General features: G+C 41.5%; 1 protein-coding gene across 2 annotated transcripts; it reads left to right on the top strand.

The window, feature by feature from the left end:
• The first annotated feature begins 321 nt into the window (after positions 1–321).
• On the top strand, positions 322–18,198 carry uap1 (UDP-N-acetylglucosamine pyrophosphorylase 1). 2 transcript variants are annotated; one of them, XM_083766980.1, is made up of 11 exons: positions 322–417; positions 1,071–1,387; positions 4,610–4,814; positions 5,532–5,707; positions 7,006–7,178; positions 11,536–11,729; positions 12,479–12,619; positions 14,570–14,758; positions 15,910–15,951; positions 17,080–17,146; positions 17,482–18,198. In XM_083766980.1, exons 2-11 carry the CDS (start codon positions 1,102–1,104, stop codon positions 17,572–17,574), a joined length of 1,566 nt encoding a protein of 521 aa, XP_083623106.1. In that variant the 5' UTR covers positions 322–417; positions 1,071–1,101; the 3' UTR covers positions 17,575–18,198. The 2 variants fall into 2 exon arrangements, with proteins under 2 accessions (XP_083623106.1, XP_083623107.1); XM_083766981.1 differs by lacking the exon at positions 15,910–15,951 and having other exon boundaries at positions 17,482–18,197.
• Positions 18,199–18,878: the final 680 nt, after the last annotated feature.

The following is an 18,878-nucleotide window of genomic DNA, read 5'->3' as shown; positions in this document are numbered from 1 at the left end:
CGCGACTGACCATCCCATATAACTCATCCCGGTCCTCGGGCTATGGGAATTTAGCATAGGGAATTTAGCTATGGAAAGCCTGGTTTCTATTCAGTTCCGTGCTCACATCCGGTCATCAGTCCGTCTCTATCATATCCCGTCATTTCCACGCGTACATGGTGTACACGCGGGTGTTTGTTTCCGTATCCGCTGTAGACCGGACATGCACGGTGCCGTGGTTAAACGGATCTAACGCGGCCGGTACTACGAGTGCCACGTCAAACGTGACGAACAAGGAGGTAGTAGTGACTAGTGAGGTGGGTGGAGTGAGAGAGAGAGAGAGAGACGCCGATACGAGAACAAGAATCTCCACTCAAGTGCTGCGAGAGACATTCAATGCTCTTAATGCCAAGCAAGCAAGCTGCTCAGTTGGAGAAGGTAAGCCCTGATCTATCTCACGACTGTCACTTTCTATTCGTTCAGCAGACGTATATTTTTGTTAATTGAATACTGTACATACATAGCTAGCTGACGTGAACTGGTGCTTGTCATTCGAGCGTGCTGCTGTGCTGTACCACCACTGGACCCAACGAGCTAAACGCCCAACGAGCTAAACGCCGCATTAACTGATATATACTGTAATAACACGTTTATTGCTTAATAGAACCCATTGAGTGTACAAATGGTAGGGTCCATTTGGTTCAATGTGTACATTTATTTGCGTTAAATTGTATAAAGAGTTATTATATTGTCATGACTTCAAACTTTGTACAATATTATGATTATGTTAATTAGAACCTATGTATGCCATGGTTGTATTCAACAAGACATTAATCTCATGCAATTTATGAAGAAATTGAGGGGTGTACTTTTGTAGGCTACTGCAGCAATAGATAAAGCTTCCATAAATGCAAGGTGTATACCTGTATGTAAATGTAATGATTTTCCTGTACAGCAAGTTACTCTAGCTGGGGTGTGTGATCTCACAAAGAGAAATTGAGAGAAGGGATTGTCCGTGTTAAATCTGTCATCTTACATTTGTAAATGTGTACTCTATGATCTTTATGTCTTTGTCTGTTTCATGTTGACAGAGATAACTGAAAACCCAGCAAAAGTGTAAACATGGAACCAAGCAGCAGGAGCAAACTGGCCCACAGGTTGGCCGAAGCAGGTCAGTCTCATCTCCTACAGTTCTGGAGTGAACTGAGCCCAGAGGAGCAGGAGGACATGGCCGCTGACCTGGAGCCAATGAACTTTCAGGAGATTAATGGATTCTTCAAGAGTGCCATGGAGATGTCCAGTGGCAGCAAGCAGGAGAAGATGGACTCCCGCATGGAACCTGTGCCTAGAGAAGTGCTTGGCAGTGTAACGCGAGACCGAGACTTCCTCAAACAGTGGGAGGCCGTAGGTGAGTTACATCAAGTGCTTTTGTAATACTGTTTTAGTACATGCTAGAAGTTTATTAGCCTACAAGGGAGGAGACTTTTCTTTTCTTTTTTCTTTTTTTGTAATTGTAAATGCAAACCTGTAAATGTTCATTGTGTTGAATGACATCATATAATATGAGGACATTGGCCAGTTGTTCAGAAACACTCGCCAACAGTTGACCCTTGGGAAATATTCCAGAGTTTAGTCTACAGCTGTGGGTTTGGTGGTGTGGAAAGGGTTGACAGATAACCAAGACAATTGACGAAAGAAAGATGGTTAGATTATTACCTGGCAACTGAATATGTAATTATTAGTATACAGTATAATTTAAAGAACAAGGAAGACTCAAAAGTAGCCTTTCATAACAAAGCCTTGTGAAATATTTTGTGGAGAACACTAAGGACAAAGCCTACTTAAATTGCAGACTGTTGTGTGCGTGGTTCTTCTTTGTATTGTGTATTATACATTCTCACTAAACATTTCCAGCTTCAGTCTCCCACATGGATCAGTTACATGAGAAAGTTAACTGGCATCTCTCACCACACTGTAGAAACCTCAGTGTTAATTTAAATCTGAGAGTGTACAAATGGACACAGCTAGAGTGAGTTAAGAGTTCAATTAACAGTCAGGATTCAGCAGTGTACGCTTTTGTAAAGTCCCTCTTGGCAGCAGGGATTTTAGCGGGCCTGTTTAAGAAGTTCTGCCCCGAGGGAAGATGACCTTAGAAAGGGGAGGCCGACACCATCTGGTTCTGATTTAGTTCTGACGTAAATTGGGGTACTGCCTCACCCTTACTCATCATGAGGTCACTCAAGTCCGCTTGTGTGTGTGTGTGTGTGTGTGTGTGTGTGTGTGTGTGTGTGTGTGTGTGTGTGTGTGTGTGTGTGTGTGTGTGTGTGTGTGTGTGTGTGTGTGTGTGTGTGTGTGTGTGTGTGTGTGTGTGTGTGTGTGTTGTGTGTTGTGGTCAAAGTCCCACCCAGTGGTTTGTCATAATATACGTAGTCTGTCTGTATGGCACATTCACAGGAAATTGAAATGTGTCACATAGCAATAGTTTATGTAAGATAAACTAGAGTGTATGTTAATGAGGTAATCAACTCGGATAATCATCTCAGGTTATCTGGATAGGGCTATGTTAGTTGTTATGTCATGTCATGGCTATTTGCACCAATGTACTATATCAGGGGTTTTGACTGATTGTGAACGAGGGTCCACCACCCTGACGAAAATAATCAATCTGGGGACTATTCATTGTGTTGATTTAAGATTAGTGCTTTGGTAACACTTGCTATTCATCCCATGTCTATACATCCAATCAACCAATGGTCCACGATACTACTAGTGGTCCATAGCATAATTGTCTACACCAGGCCGAAGGCATGGGGAGAGAGTATGTTTTGCACTGTCTGTGTGTGCATGTGTGCGTCCGTCCATCCGTCTGTTACCAGCTAATCTCCGACACCGTTAAACCGGTCGATGCCAAATTTTGCACATACACTCCCTGGATGCCAACATAGACCTCTGCCCCAAAACTTCCAGAACGGCCTGTTATAGCTCCACCAGGAGGCCGACTTTTGTAAAACAAATCTTTTGATATTACTACTCCAGATTCTGCCCAAAAATCCCGCAAATCGTTACACAGTATCTCTATAGTCATGTGTTCAAGTCGGATCTGTCCAATATTTCATATTCCATTCTAATTGGCTAACATTGGCTGTCAAAGTTTGTAGGATTGGCCCGTTTTGAACAAAACGCCGTAAATCATGAATGCAGTGTGCAATTTACGCGAAATCTTTCACAGGCTTTCCTACTAGGCTGAGGAATATATCCCACCCTTTTCACATTGGTCTGTTAAAGCGCCACCAACAGATGGAGTTTAGCAAAACACATTTTTGGAACAAAATGCCTCAAGCCATCCAAGGCATAAGAAGAAATGGCACCCTTTTCACATTGTCCTGTTATAGCGCCACCAGGAGGCCACAACCTGACCTGGCCTGGTGGAGACCTGTTCCCGGAGGGGCACTTTAATTAGTTAGGCCTGCAGCTAGTCCATGGGAAATGTTTTAGAATGTAAATACATAAATAAAATATGTCCATCAAATATTTGTATTAATAAGCGTGGTGTGGGAGAAAACGTTTGAAATTAAATAATGACTGTTAAGGGCTTGATTTAATTAATTGCACAATACTACGTGAAACAAATTATATCAAGCCAAGGCATTGGCAGATGCAAGGTATATTTAACTGAAATATGAGAGTGATCCAGAACCACTGATCTATTCCCACGATTACCATTATTCCATTGTCTTACTTTATCCAGCTAGTACCTTTATTATAACCCCTTGAGATGAATAATTTTGCTTTGTTTAACACAAATCTATAGAAAAACAATATTACACAACTACATCCATTCCGTACAAGCACAGACAAAAGCTCTATCAGGATTAGCTGCTCCACCACCTAATCACCCACAAAATAGCAGTTCATAGTAGCATATAGCATACCCATGCAAAGCATAAAAATCACATCCGTGTGAAGTGAGGGGCGCTAATATATTAAAGTCTAACTCATGTTGATTAGGTGATGTAATGGTGATGTAAATCAAACGGTGCAAACACAAACATTAAACGCCATTAACAATAAAGACAATATGATGTAAATGACACATTATGACATACATTTTCCCTTCATTGTCAATGGCGTTTAGCTAATACATACAGACAGATGCACCTGCTGTAACATACTAGCCTGGCATGGGCCAATATTTGTAGTTGTGGCAGATTTGTTTCCAGGCCAGTAATATTAGCATATCACTGCGTAGATATTAGTCTAGAACTTCAGCGTGGAAGATTCATTTCCAAAGGGTATTTACAAATGGATTCACAGCAAGAAATGTTCCACTTTGAATAGTGGGCTCTGATTGGTCACCCACAACTCGGGAGTGAGTGAAATGTAACTCAAACCGAAGAGTGCCAGACCAGTCTGGTTTCCAGGCCAGTAACATACCCATGAAATATATAAACAAATACATAAAAGTACATAGGTTTACGAAGTTGTTTAGTTTGTGGTATTTTAGAAGGACAATCAATAAGAGATTGTGCTACTACTGGCTACACTGGGTGTCATCAGAACTCAGCAACACTTACCACTTACCTACTACAGTAGGTAATAATGCAAACATTCTTTCTCTCTGTGCCCTCAGGTTTGCACTGCATTGCCCAGAATAAAGTTGCTGTCTTGCTCTTGGCTGGGGGCCAGGGAACCAGGTTGGGGGTGTCTTACCCCAAAGGCATGTATGATGTGGGGCTGCCCTCCCACAAAACCCTCTTTCAGATCCAGGCGGAGCGCATTCTGAAGCTGCAACGGTTGGCTGAGCAGAAGCACAAGACCAAGTCCTGTATTCCTTGGTAAGAATATTACACTGCAGTGTTGATCAGAGAGCATACAGTAATCCTTTTTTTTAATAGATATAGTGTGGCTGTTAGTCTGACAGTATACTTGAATATGATTTCAATGATCATCATAACAAGCATGACCCCGTTTGACCTGTATGATGATTAACTTGTTCAGATGATTGTCACCATCAAAGAAATATCACCCCAGGAAGCATTTCTCCTAGAGGGGGATTAATGTTCCCTGTAGAGTGCCAGGAAATCAGCAGAAGCCAGTCAGGAAACCAAAACAACATTTTGGGCAGCTACTGAAGATTATATCAGATTGGCATAATATTTGTGTATATAAGAAAGGACTTGGTTATGACTTTAATGGCTTATAAACATTTACTGCATATTACATCTTTCAGTTTAGTTTTTGCTGAGGTAAGGCTTTTAGAGTTTTATTGTCAGTAAGTTAATCTGAATACGAATGGAAGACTTGGCATACTGTACATTTTGCTCTCTGGATTCATAATCCAAGACAGGCTTTTTAACTTTGACTTGTTTCGGGAAAAGTTTTGCCATGTATGCAAGCTCTGCCTCTGTCTCATCGCAGCCTTGCATACATTTAATTATTGTATATTAATACATGTCTTCATTCAATGCAATTTGCACTTGCATATAACAATATACAAAATAAAGAATTGGACAAGACAAATGATTAATAACTTCCTATTGAATTCCTTGCAGGTACATCATGACCAGCGGGAGGACAATGGAGTCCACCCAGGATTTTTTCTCCCACCACAACTATTTTGGCTTGAACAAGAATGATATCATATTCTTCCAGCAGGGCATGCTACCAGCCATGGACTACAGTGGAAAGATCATTCTGGAGAGCAAAGGAAAACTAGCCATGGCGCCAGGTATTTGTGTATTTTGTATTTTGCATTATAATACAATATTGAAAATTGTGCTATGGCTGTCTCTGTCTTTAATAGAGCACAATTTATTTGGTCTAACTCCAAATATTGGCAAGATGTCTTCACTAGTTATAAATTGATCCATTCCAGATCCATATATTCTCCATATTGATTTACACTTCACATTGGAACAGTTCTCAAAATGTCTGAATGACAGTTACTATAGTACTAAAGGTGCTATTATCATTTTTCTCAAGCATACCTACACTAATCTTCTTCCTAATTCAATAGTAAAATCAAGTTAACACAAAGTTGATTAACACAAAGGACATATCATCCCCAAACCATAAAAGAACACTACAGACTGTGTACAGTGCATATCACATCATAATTATTATACAACATGTGGTGCATGTTGTTGCTGTCGGGCAGAAACCTCTTATAATATTCAAACTTTTTGTATTTCTTTGTAAATTAACCCCCTACTTGATCATACTACACCGTCACACAAAAGTAGCAGATCCACAAGCTCGAAAACGTGGCACAAGGCGTTTTGAGCTTGCAGATCTGCTACTTTTGATACTTCCAAATTTGAAAAGTAACACTTTTGGATATTCTCTGTCGGGTGGAAACTGATATGGGTCTCTGTTCAGCAACTTGACTGACTGTGGAAAGAAAGTGTTACTGAGACAGGTGGTGCGTGATTTGATGCTCCAGGATATTCTTTAAATGGAAGGAGGAAGAACGGAACATGAGTAGGATGGCTCACACACACCTTTTTGTCACCATTATATTAAAATTCATAAACCAGTATAGACGAGGGTAAGCTATATGTCAAAACCCGCTCTTTAAATATATCCATAGGCAAAACTAGTTTGTGCAGAAACCTGACAAACTAATGAACCAATTACAGCGTGACCAACCATCTATTTGGGCTAAGAGAACATTTATCCTTTTTTCAACATTGTGTTCATATATGGGTCCTCACCAATATAGGAGAGTACATGCCCTCTCAGATCTCTGGATCTTGATTTCTGAAACATTGACAAATAAAACAGTGGAGCTTATTTCATAAGAGAGCTTATTTTAACTGTTGCTTGTCCTGCACCTGGGCAGCACTACCCACCCCCAACATGGAGCTATTTAGCTCATTTCAACAAAGAAAATAGCACTCACAGCACCTTGAAGTGTTCCTTTCACTTTGTTAATTGTGTGTGTGTGTGTGTGTGTGTGTGTGTGTGTGTGTGTGTGTGTGTGTGTGTGTGTGTGTGTGTGTGTGTGTGTGTGTGTGTGCGTCCTAGATGGCAACGGTGGCTTGTACAGGTCGTTGGGGAACCAGGGCATCGTAGATGACATGGGCCGTAGGGGGATCGAGTCCATCCATGTGTACTGTGTGGACAACATCCTGGTGAAAGTGGCTGACCCCGCCTTTGTAGGATTCTGTGTGCAGAAGGGGGCAGACTGTGGGGCTAAGGTTAGTGTGTCTCTTTCACTTGTTCATTACTCTCCTTTTGTCTTTGTCAGGGTGTTTCCTGATACACTGTAACATTGTGAGTGCTAATTCAACTGAGACCTTACAAATGTAACACACTTCCCATACATTCTTACACTCTCTTCTAAGCCACTGGGAACTTTACTAGGTTAAGGTTTAAGGTTACATTATAAACCTTTATGTCTTGTCATATGAATTGACAACCTTTAAAGGGGAATACCACTCATTTAAGGTATATTAATGACATTGTACAATGTTGAAAATAAGTGGTATTCCGCTTTAATGTGTTCTTGGTGAAACAGACACACCTTGCTTTCGATTTTGTTTCTTCCCCTTGAAACACAGGAAAGAGATTATAATGAACTCACTGAAATAATTGAATTACTTTACAATGCTTATCATTTTGTGACAACACAATTTATGATGTCTGGGCACTGTATACCCGTTACCAAAGACTGTAAAAATGCCTCCCTGCTTGGCACTCAGCATCAATGGGTTGGATTGGTTGGTCAAATCAACTAATCAAATGATTCCCGAGCACGGCACGGCTGCAGCTCACCGCTCCTTGGCTGCGGCTCACCGCTCCTAAAGATGGGTCAAATGCGGAGACCAGATTTCACTGTGTGTGGTAACGTGTGTGAAATCGTACAATTTTGACTTTGACCGTATTATGATCTGCCCTTCACTTCATCAGGAAGCAATCATCTTATAAGGATGTGTGTGCATAAAGACATACAAATATGTGTTAACCACATATTCACAATATTATAGTGACTTAACTCTGCCCCACCTTGAGTTATTCTGTGTACTGTAGATACTATTACTAGGATATCCTACATAATGAGTGTACATAATGTGTTTGACACAGGCGTGGTAAGTTTGTGGTCCGAACAATGGAACTGCCGTTAGGAGGCAGCTGAACTTCTCATAACTGTCCACTGGGTGGGGATGTAGACCATTTGTTTTCCTATTCGTCTCTTCAACTCAGTTTGTGTCCAAACATCCAAACATTTTCAGTATGGTTTTCAAGGAATTCTTAAGATTTATTTTCTTTCTGATATGCTATGTATTCATTAAATTATTCACACAAAGGTACCTTGAAGTAACACTTACTTCAAACATACTTAGTCCAAAAGGTATAGATGGCACCAAAAAAAGGTCCTTGCTGTCTTGTTTCCGTTAGGCCATATGCAATAAATTCATAGACAATTAGTAGTTCATTGATGGCAAATAGTAGTTCATGGATGGCTTTTGGTTCAGGGTTCCTGGGTGGGTTTGGTTTGTCACTTAAGATCTCTGCTCAGTATCTTCTCGCTCAGCCCCAAAACCACTTACTTAACCAGAGAATGTTGGCTCTCAGTGTTGTGGTATTAGATAACAGAGGTATGATGTATGGATGGAAATGGATCTCCCCTTTCACTAACCAATTGTGCCAAAGAGAGCGTGCTATTTTTCAGGGAAAGAAAGTTTACAGGGTACAGCGGTTAAATAGGAACCTTAACTGGTTTCTTCTCAGCAAATAAATTGGCTTTACGACACATCTTAAAACTACTGTGGCCCAACTGGCCACGCTAGCTTCACGTGAATGTTTTATAATATGCTTCTTTAACTGCAGAGGACAGACACCATTATTCAAATAAATGTAGGCGGCTTACTATAGTTTTGTTAATGGAAAATTGAGTCCTAAGAACTAAATAAAATTGGATGTTTTACTGCACATTAACTGTACATATAGCTACAGAGGTTTTGTATAGTTCTTCTTTATTTCATATTCTGAGAATGGAACTATACTGTATGTGGTTGAAACATTAAATAATTCACACTAACTTAGAAATCACATAGTTTGTTCATTTTAGATACAATGTATGTACACCATGGATTCATGTTTTTAATTTTTTTTTCTTGGACTCTGTCACTAAGTATATAAGTAATAATGTGTGAATTCTCTGTTGGGCTAGGTTTTGTGTTTTTTTTACCTACAGTAACTATTAGCCACAACGGACCTAAGGAGGATAGTTGGAGTGCAAATGTTACTAGAGTTAAATAAACACTCCATACTTCACTGTTTAGTGAATGGGAAAATAGCCTTTTCTATGCTCCGGAGCTCTGGCTCTGATACCTCTTTGTGGTTTCAAACACTCTGTGACCACAGCCTTTTTAGCCTGTATCTATGAACTGTCTACACACATGCTCATGTGGACACACACACTCGACAAACTCAGCTCATTGTCGAGGGGTCAATGAAAAGGCAGTTGGGACCATTTAAAAGCTATGGTTGTGTAACTGTTTTGGCCGTGTGAATGGAAAAACCTTGGTGAATAAATGGCGGAACAGTAAGAGATGGAGATGTCGCTTCAAGAAAAGGCTTTGCAGGAGTACGAAAGTAGGAAGAGCTGTATTTCCTGGCAATTGTGGGCAGACAGCCACTTACATATACTGTACAATAGGTAGGTTGATGATCAACATCATACCCAAACTACAACATTTGTCTATATGGGACCTAACGCTCAAAAATGAAATGCTGCAGAGCACTCGTGCCATACACTTTTAGAATACAACAAGAAGTTGTCAGAAATTGTATTTATTAACTGTAAAATAGCATAATTACCGGTAATACATTTCCGGTGCCTGCGTCATTTTGGTGCTAGTGTCGGGGGAAGACACTCAAGTTGTTAAACACATTTATGTATGGTTGTCGTGGAAAATATATTCCAGTGAAATATTATTATTTTGTATGTATGACTTTAAATACAAATATTCTCTAGGTGTACTGATTGTTTTTGTCCCACACTTGTCTATGCCATGAATGTCCAAATGCAATGCACAGATAATTGTCTTTTGGAGTATTCAACATTCTAGTCAAAACTGGTCAGAAATCAGTTGAAGGTATTTAGGTATAATAAGCTTGGCTGCTCCCAATCTTTGTCAGTGCATCTGCTGAAGAGACATTAAACCTCATTAGTGTGAACCTTCCTCAGATGAATAGAGACCCCTCAGCTATATGTCTCTTCAAATTATTTACTGCTGACCAGACCATTCTTCTGAAAACACACACACACACACACACACACACACACACACACACACACACACACACACACACACACACACACACACACACACACACACAAGTAGTAGTAGCTGACTAGCTTGAATTCTAGCCTGGTCTGTTTTGCCGTTTATACTATAGATTCTCACTCGAAAAGCTGCTCTCTTTAACTCAACTCGCTTAGAGTACAGTACACATATCAATAATGAATTGCATTTTTATAGCGCTTTTCCAAGTGCACCAAAGCGCTTTACAATGGTTCATTCATTCATACATTGGGAGGTGAAGCGGCGAACAATCGACGCCAGCGTCCTCACTTCCCACATTACACACCAATGGTGGCAAGCTCACCGACCAACTATTTGGAGGCAATGTAGTGTTCAGTGTCTTGCCCAAGGACACTCTGACATGTGGACAGGAGGACCCAGGGATCATTGGACGACCTGCTCTACCTCCTGAGCCACAGCCACCCTCAACATGTCTTTATCTGTCCTGCCTAAGGCTTCCATTCCATTTTTGCCTCCATCAAGTCGGATGGCCGAAGCCCAGAGACTCTGTTTTCGTGCGTGCGTGTGTGTGCTCCAAGGAGCACACTTTTCTAGTTTCATTTAAGTCCACTGCTGAGTAGCGTCAAAGTTGATAACTCTGTCTGAAGATTGTCCAAATGGGCACAGTAAAACCAAACCAACCAAACTGTCTCTAACCTTGACTACGCTCTCCAGGGCTTTGCGCTACGCCTCTGACGTAATTTAAACATACCAGCTTGTATATTATATATTATATTTAAATGTTAAGTGCAGAACCAAAGAGCATCCAGAACCCACTCCTGTTTGACATTATGAGTTGTGCGGTGAAGCAGGGATAGTCTGATCAGAAGAGAAAAGAGAGTAAGAGACCCACCCTCCTGTCATAAATTACCGAACTCCGTTACAGTTCATGTGGCTTCTTCCCCCAGCCCCCACCCTCCTTCCCAGCACCAACCCCCTCATCATGAGCAAAGTCTGTCATTAGGAACCAACAGATGGGGGAGAGGGATTTTTCATTCTGAGCAAAACTTTAGCTGCTGGGTATAAAGTGGCGCACAGACACCCAAAGAATCCCCATCTCCAGCAGTTTTTCGTTATTTTCTCCCCCAAGTTTTTTTAATATAAATTTGTATGATCTAATCATTAACTTGAACGACAAATTGAAAGTTACCTGATTTCATTAGATTCTTATGCTTCCTTCTGCTATACGTTAATTCTGCCATACGTTTTGTAAAACATTGTCTTTTTGTCAAATCTGTCACAGGTGGTAGAGAAGACCAACCCAACAGAGGCAGTTGGCGTGGTCTGTAAGGTGGATGGGCGTTACCAGGTGGTGGAATACAGTGAGATCACCCTGGCAACTGCTGAGAATCGCAGCACCGACGGGCGACTCATGTTCAATGCCGGCAACGTTGCCAATCACTTCTTTACGCTGTCCTTCCTCCAAGACATTGTGCAGTAAGTCTAATTCATAGATAGATAGTAGGGGTGTAACGATACATTTTAACAGCAGTGCGATCCGCATCATGATTGACAATTCGATACATTGACGACGATGCGATACTGTACATGGACGATATTGGTTCATTCATGACAATTCATCCCGATCCCAACAATCTTTCCTGCGTGTCACTCCCCATCTCTCTCTCTCTCCCCGTTTTCTGTCGGCCTACTGTACACTATCAAATAAAGGCAGAAAAGCCCCAATACGTTACTTAGTATAGATACAATAGTTTTTTTGCATTGCAAAACTATTCGAGACGGATTATTTGCATTGCAAAACTATTTAATATGAGACGAAATCGAAACGATATGTTGCTGTTTAGATATTTGATATACGGTACTTTGATTGTTGAAATTAACTCCGCATCGATGCAGTTACTGTATCACTAAACCACAACTAAAAATAGATAGATAGATGGATAGATTTTCATTGCTGTGTACTTGTGGTTGTTTTCATTCAGAGCAGTAAGTGTCGTAAGAGGCATACATGTGTAACCCTTTTAAGCAGCCATATGTTATACCCACTCATCATGTATTATCTCTCTCTCCCTCTCCCTCTCCCTCTCCCTCTCCCTCTCCCTCTCCCTCTCTCTTTCTCTCTCTCTCTCTCTCTCTTTCTCTCTCTCTCTCTCTCTCTCTCTCTCTCTCTCTCTCTCTCTCTCTCTCTCTCTCTCTCTCTCTCTCTCTCTCTCTCTCTCTCTCAGGAAGCATGAACCTGAACTGCAGCACCACGTGGCCCAGAAGAAGATCTCCTATGTGGACACACAAGGACGTCTCATCAAACCAGACAAACCCAATGGGATTAAAATGGAAAAGTTTGTCTTTGACATCTTCCAGTTTGCCAAGTGAGTTGCTGTGATTGTTGCTTTAGCATGTGTGTGCTAGTGGCATACCGTGTGTCTCCCAGCGTCCAACCCAGTGAGCGGTGCTTGCAAGGAGCTAGCAATAATAATGAGCAGAATGTGTTTCTGTAGTTCAGAGGTCTCTAGAGTAATGGTTCCCAACCTTTTGTGGATCAGGGCCCACTTGAAAATATCAACAACTTAACATGGTGCTGTAGCTCAGAGCATGTGCGTTCAATCATAGGTCGCAGATTATAAAAACCTGCAAAACCTGTCAGTCCGTCATGCCACCATATACGTTATGGCCTTCAGTCCGTCACGCCTCGTGACACGTCACGCCACCATATATGGCCGTCAGTCCATCACGCCGCGTGACACGCACCATATATGGCCGTCTCCATATATGAAGATCACGACACTGACCTCATCAGTGAGTGGGGACTCATATGCCAATTTTTATTGGTCGCAACAACTCGAGTAAATACTATAGTTTTTCAAGTTAAAAAACAAAACAAAACAAAAACAACATTCCATTAATTTGAGGGATAAAAACAGTAGTGAAATAGCTGATCTACAACCTCACAATTGTGAGCTTGTAGATCGGCTATTTTCACTAGTTTGGGAACTTTGGGTCCCACGGGGAGAAAATGTCTCTTTTGGGTCTGGAGCTAATAAAGTTGGGAACCCCTTCGCTCTAGACTCAGAGTACAATTTACAATTTAGGCATTTAGCAGACGCTCTTAATCCAGAGCGATTTACATTAAGCAAGAACAAAACAAAAAAAAGTGATGAAGATATAAGGATTATATTTGCTGTATGGTACATGCCTCTCAATGAGGCGTAGAGTCCAGTCACCTGAACTGGTCCCATGCCTATCCAGCCCTAGCATGACTCCAAGGTCCTGGTCACGTCATCTACACAAAATACTAATAATCTGTGTGCAAACTAAGTATTGAATTACATACAGTTGCTGTCAAAATTAGCAGATTATAATGACTTTCTCTGATTTCTTTGCAAGAAGATAAAACCTCTTTATCGTTTAAAGTTGGTATAATTATTGGTACAATATTATATAATTGTTCTTGTTCGATGCTCTTAAAATGATTGTACAATCCAATCCATTGAGTACAATTCCCATTAAGTTTATTTTTATCTTTTTATAAGTCAGATGCCAGGCCTGCCAAAGGCAGTTCCTTCATTCCACCTCCAGTATGAATTACATGACATCATCTTTGAGTCATGCTCTTACTAATAGAACCCAACATCTAATGAAAGGATTCCTGTCCTGAATCCTGATGGATATATGGGGGGAGAGGAGGGCCAGCCCACTGTCCACTGTTCTCAGGGTTATTCAGTGCATTCTAAACCAGGGAGGATGGTGACCATTTGTTGCTTTTGGTAGAAAAATTAACAGTGTTGCTATTACCGGGAAAAGTGTTGTCACCTCATTTCTATACCAAACTCTTGTCTTTCGTCGGCATGTTGTGTGTTGGTGTATGCTTTTATTTTTGTCCTAAAAGGGCAGTTGATACTGTTTAGTAGTGTTGGTAAGCCGAGAGGATGGTGTATATTGTATATGCACAGGGGAGGAGAAGGCTCTGTTCCTAGGGATTTTTTCCTAGGCCAGCTGGGGCTAGACATGTGGTTCCTGAGACAGGAACCACATGTAGAAACCAGTATTGCCAGTATCTCTGAGCACGTGCCGGCGCATAATACAAGGCCCATAATGGTGGTCTGGCACGTTTAGCTCATTGACTTTGTCTCACAGTATAATTGACATTACTGGCCACCATTTTCCAAAGCATATTCGAGGAAGCTAGCCTGGCATCGATCGCCAGACGAATTGGTTTTATGTTGACCTGTTTTGACGCCGGTATGGTTCTTTTTAATGCATGCATGCGTACTTACTGTATGCGGTTCTTGTGTGTGTGTGTGTGTGTGTCCATCCAACAGGACATTTGTGGTGTATGAGGTGCTGAGAGAAGACGAGTTTTCTCCCCTCAAGAATGCCGACAGTCAAGATGGCAAGGACACACCCACAACTGCTAGACACGCCCTCATGTCGCTCCACCACCGCTGGGTCCTCAACGCAGGGGGGCACTTCATCGACGAGAACGGCACGCGCGTGCCCGCCATACCCAGGTGAGCCTCAGACGGCCCACGTACCAGCATAATGTTATCCCCTTCCATTGATTCTACACACACGGTGAACATGTTCTGCACACGACCCCACAAACATGCATACACAAGTCCAACACACATTTTGAGTGTGTTGGACTTGTTAAATCTCGCTTCTAGACCTCTTTCTCAACACATTAACCATTTTGTGCATTTCATTATAGGCAAGTCTTAAAGGAGAATGTCATGCTAGAAGGCTTTCTTACCTTTAGTTGCCGTTGTTGGGTCCAGGTGTCAATTTGTGCAAAACGCATTATTTGCTATTTCCCCTACCCCACCATAATCCCTGAATGGTGCGCTGGGTTTTAGTGCTAATTTGCTCATTTCCATCGCTTGAAAATCCTTTTCTTTGTATATATCCTCTCTTCATAATGTGAACAGTATGTGTTCTCGCGATAAGAAAATATAAGCAAATTAGCACTACAATCCAACGTCCCATTCAGGGCTTTTGGTGGGGTAGGGGAAATAGCCAATAATGCGTTTTTTCACAAAATAACAACTGAGAAAGCCTTCTAGCACGAAACTCTTCTTTAAATATAAAAAAATCACACCCGTGTGAAGTGAGGTGAGCTAATATATTAAAGTCTAATTCATGTTGATTAGGTGATGTAATGGTGATGCAAAACGTAAACACAAACATTACACGCCATTTACAATAAAGAGACAATATGACGTAATGAGGCACATTATGACGTAAACTTTCCCTTCATTGTCAATGGCGTTTACAAAACAAACATTACAAACAACACTACTTTGTTTTCAAGAGTGCTGCTGCGCACAAATGTCGGTAGATTACAAATTAAATACAAAAAAAACCTATTCCATATCTCCCCTTTCCCATTCCATGTGCATTTGTCTTAAATGTAATGCCAGCGCCGCTATTCCAAAGCCATTTTCAGCAATGGTATTATAATGTTTTCGGTGGATAGATCTTGTTGAGCTGGTCATTTTGAAAGTAGCTCTCAGGTCAAAAAAGAGTGGGCACCCCTGCTTTAAGTGCTCAATAAACTTTACTCACATTTTCTATGGCATTTTAAACACACACACACACACACGCACACGCGCGCACGCACGCTTCATGCTTGCTCACCAGTGTGTATGTATAATGTTTCCAGAGACGGAGCAGCAGGCCATGTCACAGAGGATGTCAACATAAAGTAACTATCCCTCTGTGGTACAGAGTGCATGGTGTCGGGCTTTGGCTTTTCTCTCACTGTCGCTCACTTGCGTCAATAGTCTAGCATTGCTTCATATCCTCTCTTGGCCCTTTCCATCGTCTGGCACTGAACCGACTGAGTGAGGAGCAGAGATGTGTGGAAAGCAAAACGCCAGTGAGCTCATTAACGGTCAGTGCCAATGGCGGAAATGGCGGTGAGTATGATAGTTTGAGACTATTGGAACACGAATTCCTGATAACTGTTGGAGAGAGTGGAGTGTGTCATAGTGTCATATGACCTGTTGACGGGGCGGTTTCTCCCTCAGATGGTTGATACTAATATACAGAATGTGTTGCATGCTGGGCAACGGGCGGTCGATGATGATGATTATGTTCACTCTGCAGCTGATGTTATCCCCTGTTTGTCTGTTTTGTCTGCCGGGGGCTCGGTGGACAGAGACGCAGACCACTCCTCCTTACAGATTCATATGCTTGCCAATTCACCTCAATATTCCTACTTGATTTCAAACGATCTTGTGATCCATTGACATTTGTGGTCGCCATAAATGTGATTTGTTGATCTGTCGCTCCTTTAGATGGTGTAATGAGCTGTAGTAACACTGTGTCCTCTTCTCAAAATCAGCAAAGTTCTCCTTCACTCTCAGCTATTGAGACGAAATGGCAACACGTCTGAAACAGTCATCCTGATGTGTGGTTGACAACTCCTCTCTGTAATCAGTACCTGGAAATGACTGATGGCAGTAGTGAGTGTTGTGGAAACTTTCCTAAGCTCCCATGTGATGGAGGAACGACCACGTTGCCTGTCATTCATCCTTTTTCTTCTGCCAAAAATGGCCGATCTATAAGCTCACAAGTCACAACGCATCGCATCGCGATGCGTTGTGAGCTTGTAGATGGTCCATTTTCGGCGAGCGACAATGTCATGCGATGTAGGCCTAATGCTTTGAGTTGGATCTCTAATCACTAGCCGTGGTGGAAGAACAGCTGGTCCTAGCATATGCAGCTGCTTCTTTCATCTGTCTGTCTGTCTGTCCGTCGGTCTGTCTGTCCTTGAGAGCATATTACTCATCCTCTCCCTCCCCCTGTGTCCTTTCCCCATCCTACACAGCCTGAAGGATGGAACAGACCTGCCAATCAAATGCGAGATCTCCCCACTGGTGTCCTATGGAGGAGAGGTAGGGAGGGATGGGAATCCAACATGTTTTCTTTTTTTATTGGGGGGGGGCTTGTCTTCTTCTAACAACAACTAACAATGCGCCAATGAGCTCATATTGAGGATCTTTGTATTGATTTTATAACATAAAAGTGCATGGACAAAACCAAGCAGACTAACAAAATAACAAAGAAAAAGAAAGAAAATAAAAATACTAAGATTTAAGATAAAGTAAGAGTGTATACACTGTGTATCATACAAGTCCAAAACAAAAACGGAAACAGAAAAGAAGAACATGCAAAGGCAAATGATCTGCGCCAAAATCTATATAGAGAGTTTTGTTTGTTCATTTGTCAGGGTCTCGAAGAGCTGGTGACGGGTCGGGAGTTCCGCGCCACCCTGGTCATTGACACGACTGGAGCCCATGAGCTAGTGAAGAACGGACTGTAGGAACTGAGAAGGAGAGAGAGAGAGAGAGAGAGAGAGAGAGAGAGAGAGAGAGAGACGACAAACCCCAAAGATCAACCTTTGTCTATCCTCTGCTCTGTAGTTGGGGGGAAAACTGTGATGTTCTCGCTGTGCAATAACGCTGTGTCCATATGCTCTTTACAAGCTGTCATGTCTAAGATAAATGAATGAATGAATGAGCTGAAGTGTACCGTTGTACATCTCAGTGCCCGGTTCCTGTTTGGTACTACTTTAAAAGAGCACTTGAGCACAGTATGAAAATGAAGGACTGGCTGGATGAAGCATTCGTACGACGCAGCTATTTATTTTGCTTATGAGAATTATTTTTATATTATATGCATTGAAGGATGCCGTATAGGTGGTAGTAGCCATCTAATCTCATTTTACCCATTTCTATGCAGTATGTACATAGATAAACTACAACTTGCAACATGCAGTACATTAGATCTTAAATCAAATGATGGGTGAGATGATTTTTTTTTTTACTAATATGTAATGAATGTAGATGGTGGGGTTTGGGGGGATGGGGTATTTATGGTAGTTACTTTTGTTTCTGCTTGTAATCATATGAAAAGAGACACGATTCAGCATGAATTTCTTTTCTATTTTTATTAAAGAAAAATGTTATTTAAAACAGCAACTGTATGAGTCATCTTTGTGGTTGTGCTGTATGAACATGCTTTTCTCTTTATGTACTTTAAGTGTGTACACTATATCTGGTCATGTGTGTCTATACAGGTATGTACACTTGCACATAGGCTAAACCTATATGCATCTGCGAGTAAGTATTAGTGTTTTCCTGACAAATGTATGCATGTACAATGTGTGTGCTGCTGTGTTGGCCCATGCTTGCAGTGGTGGAAAGTACATGTACTCAAGTATTGGACTTAGGTCAAGTTATTTTCTTTTAAAAAAAAATGTAAGATTTTTTTTGCGACTTACGCCTTTTATTGGTTTTTTGAAGGGACAGACAGTAGGCTGACAGGAAACGGGAGAGAGATGGGGGATGACATGCAGTAAAGGCCGTGTCGGGCTCGGGAGTCGAACCCACGGCACACTGCGACTGGATTACCAGTCGGGTGCCCAGACGGTTACGCCACCGCCTGGGCCGTCAAGTTATTTATTTATTTTTTAACTTTCTTCAGTATTTACAATTTTCAATACTACATCTCAGAGAAAACTCTCTTTTGATACTTTTGGTAAGTATATTTTGATGCAGATACTTATGTACTTTTACTACAAGTTTTGAATAAAGGACTTCCACTTGTAACAGAGTATATCTACAT

This window comes from Protomyctophum parallelum (assembly GCF_964188405.1).
Source record: "Protomyctophum parallelum genome assembly, chromosome: 6".
Taxonomy (NCBI): Eukaryota; Metazoa; Chordata; class Actinopteri; order Myctophiformes; family Myctophidae; genus Protomyctophum; species Protomyctophum parallelum.
The sequence above is the reverse complement of the archived record's forward strand: the minus strand, read 5'-3'. Positions and strand labels throughout refer to the sequence as shown.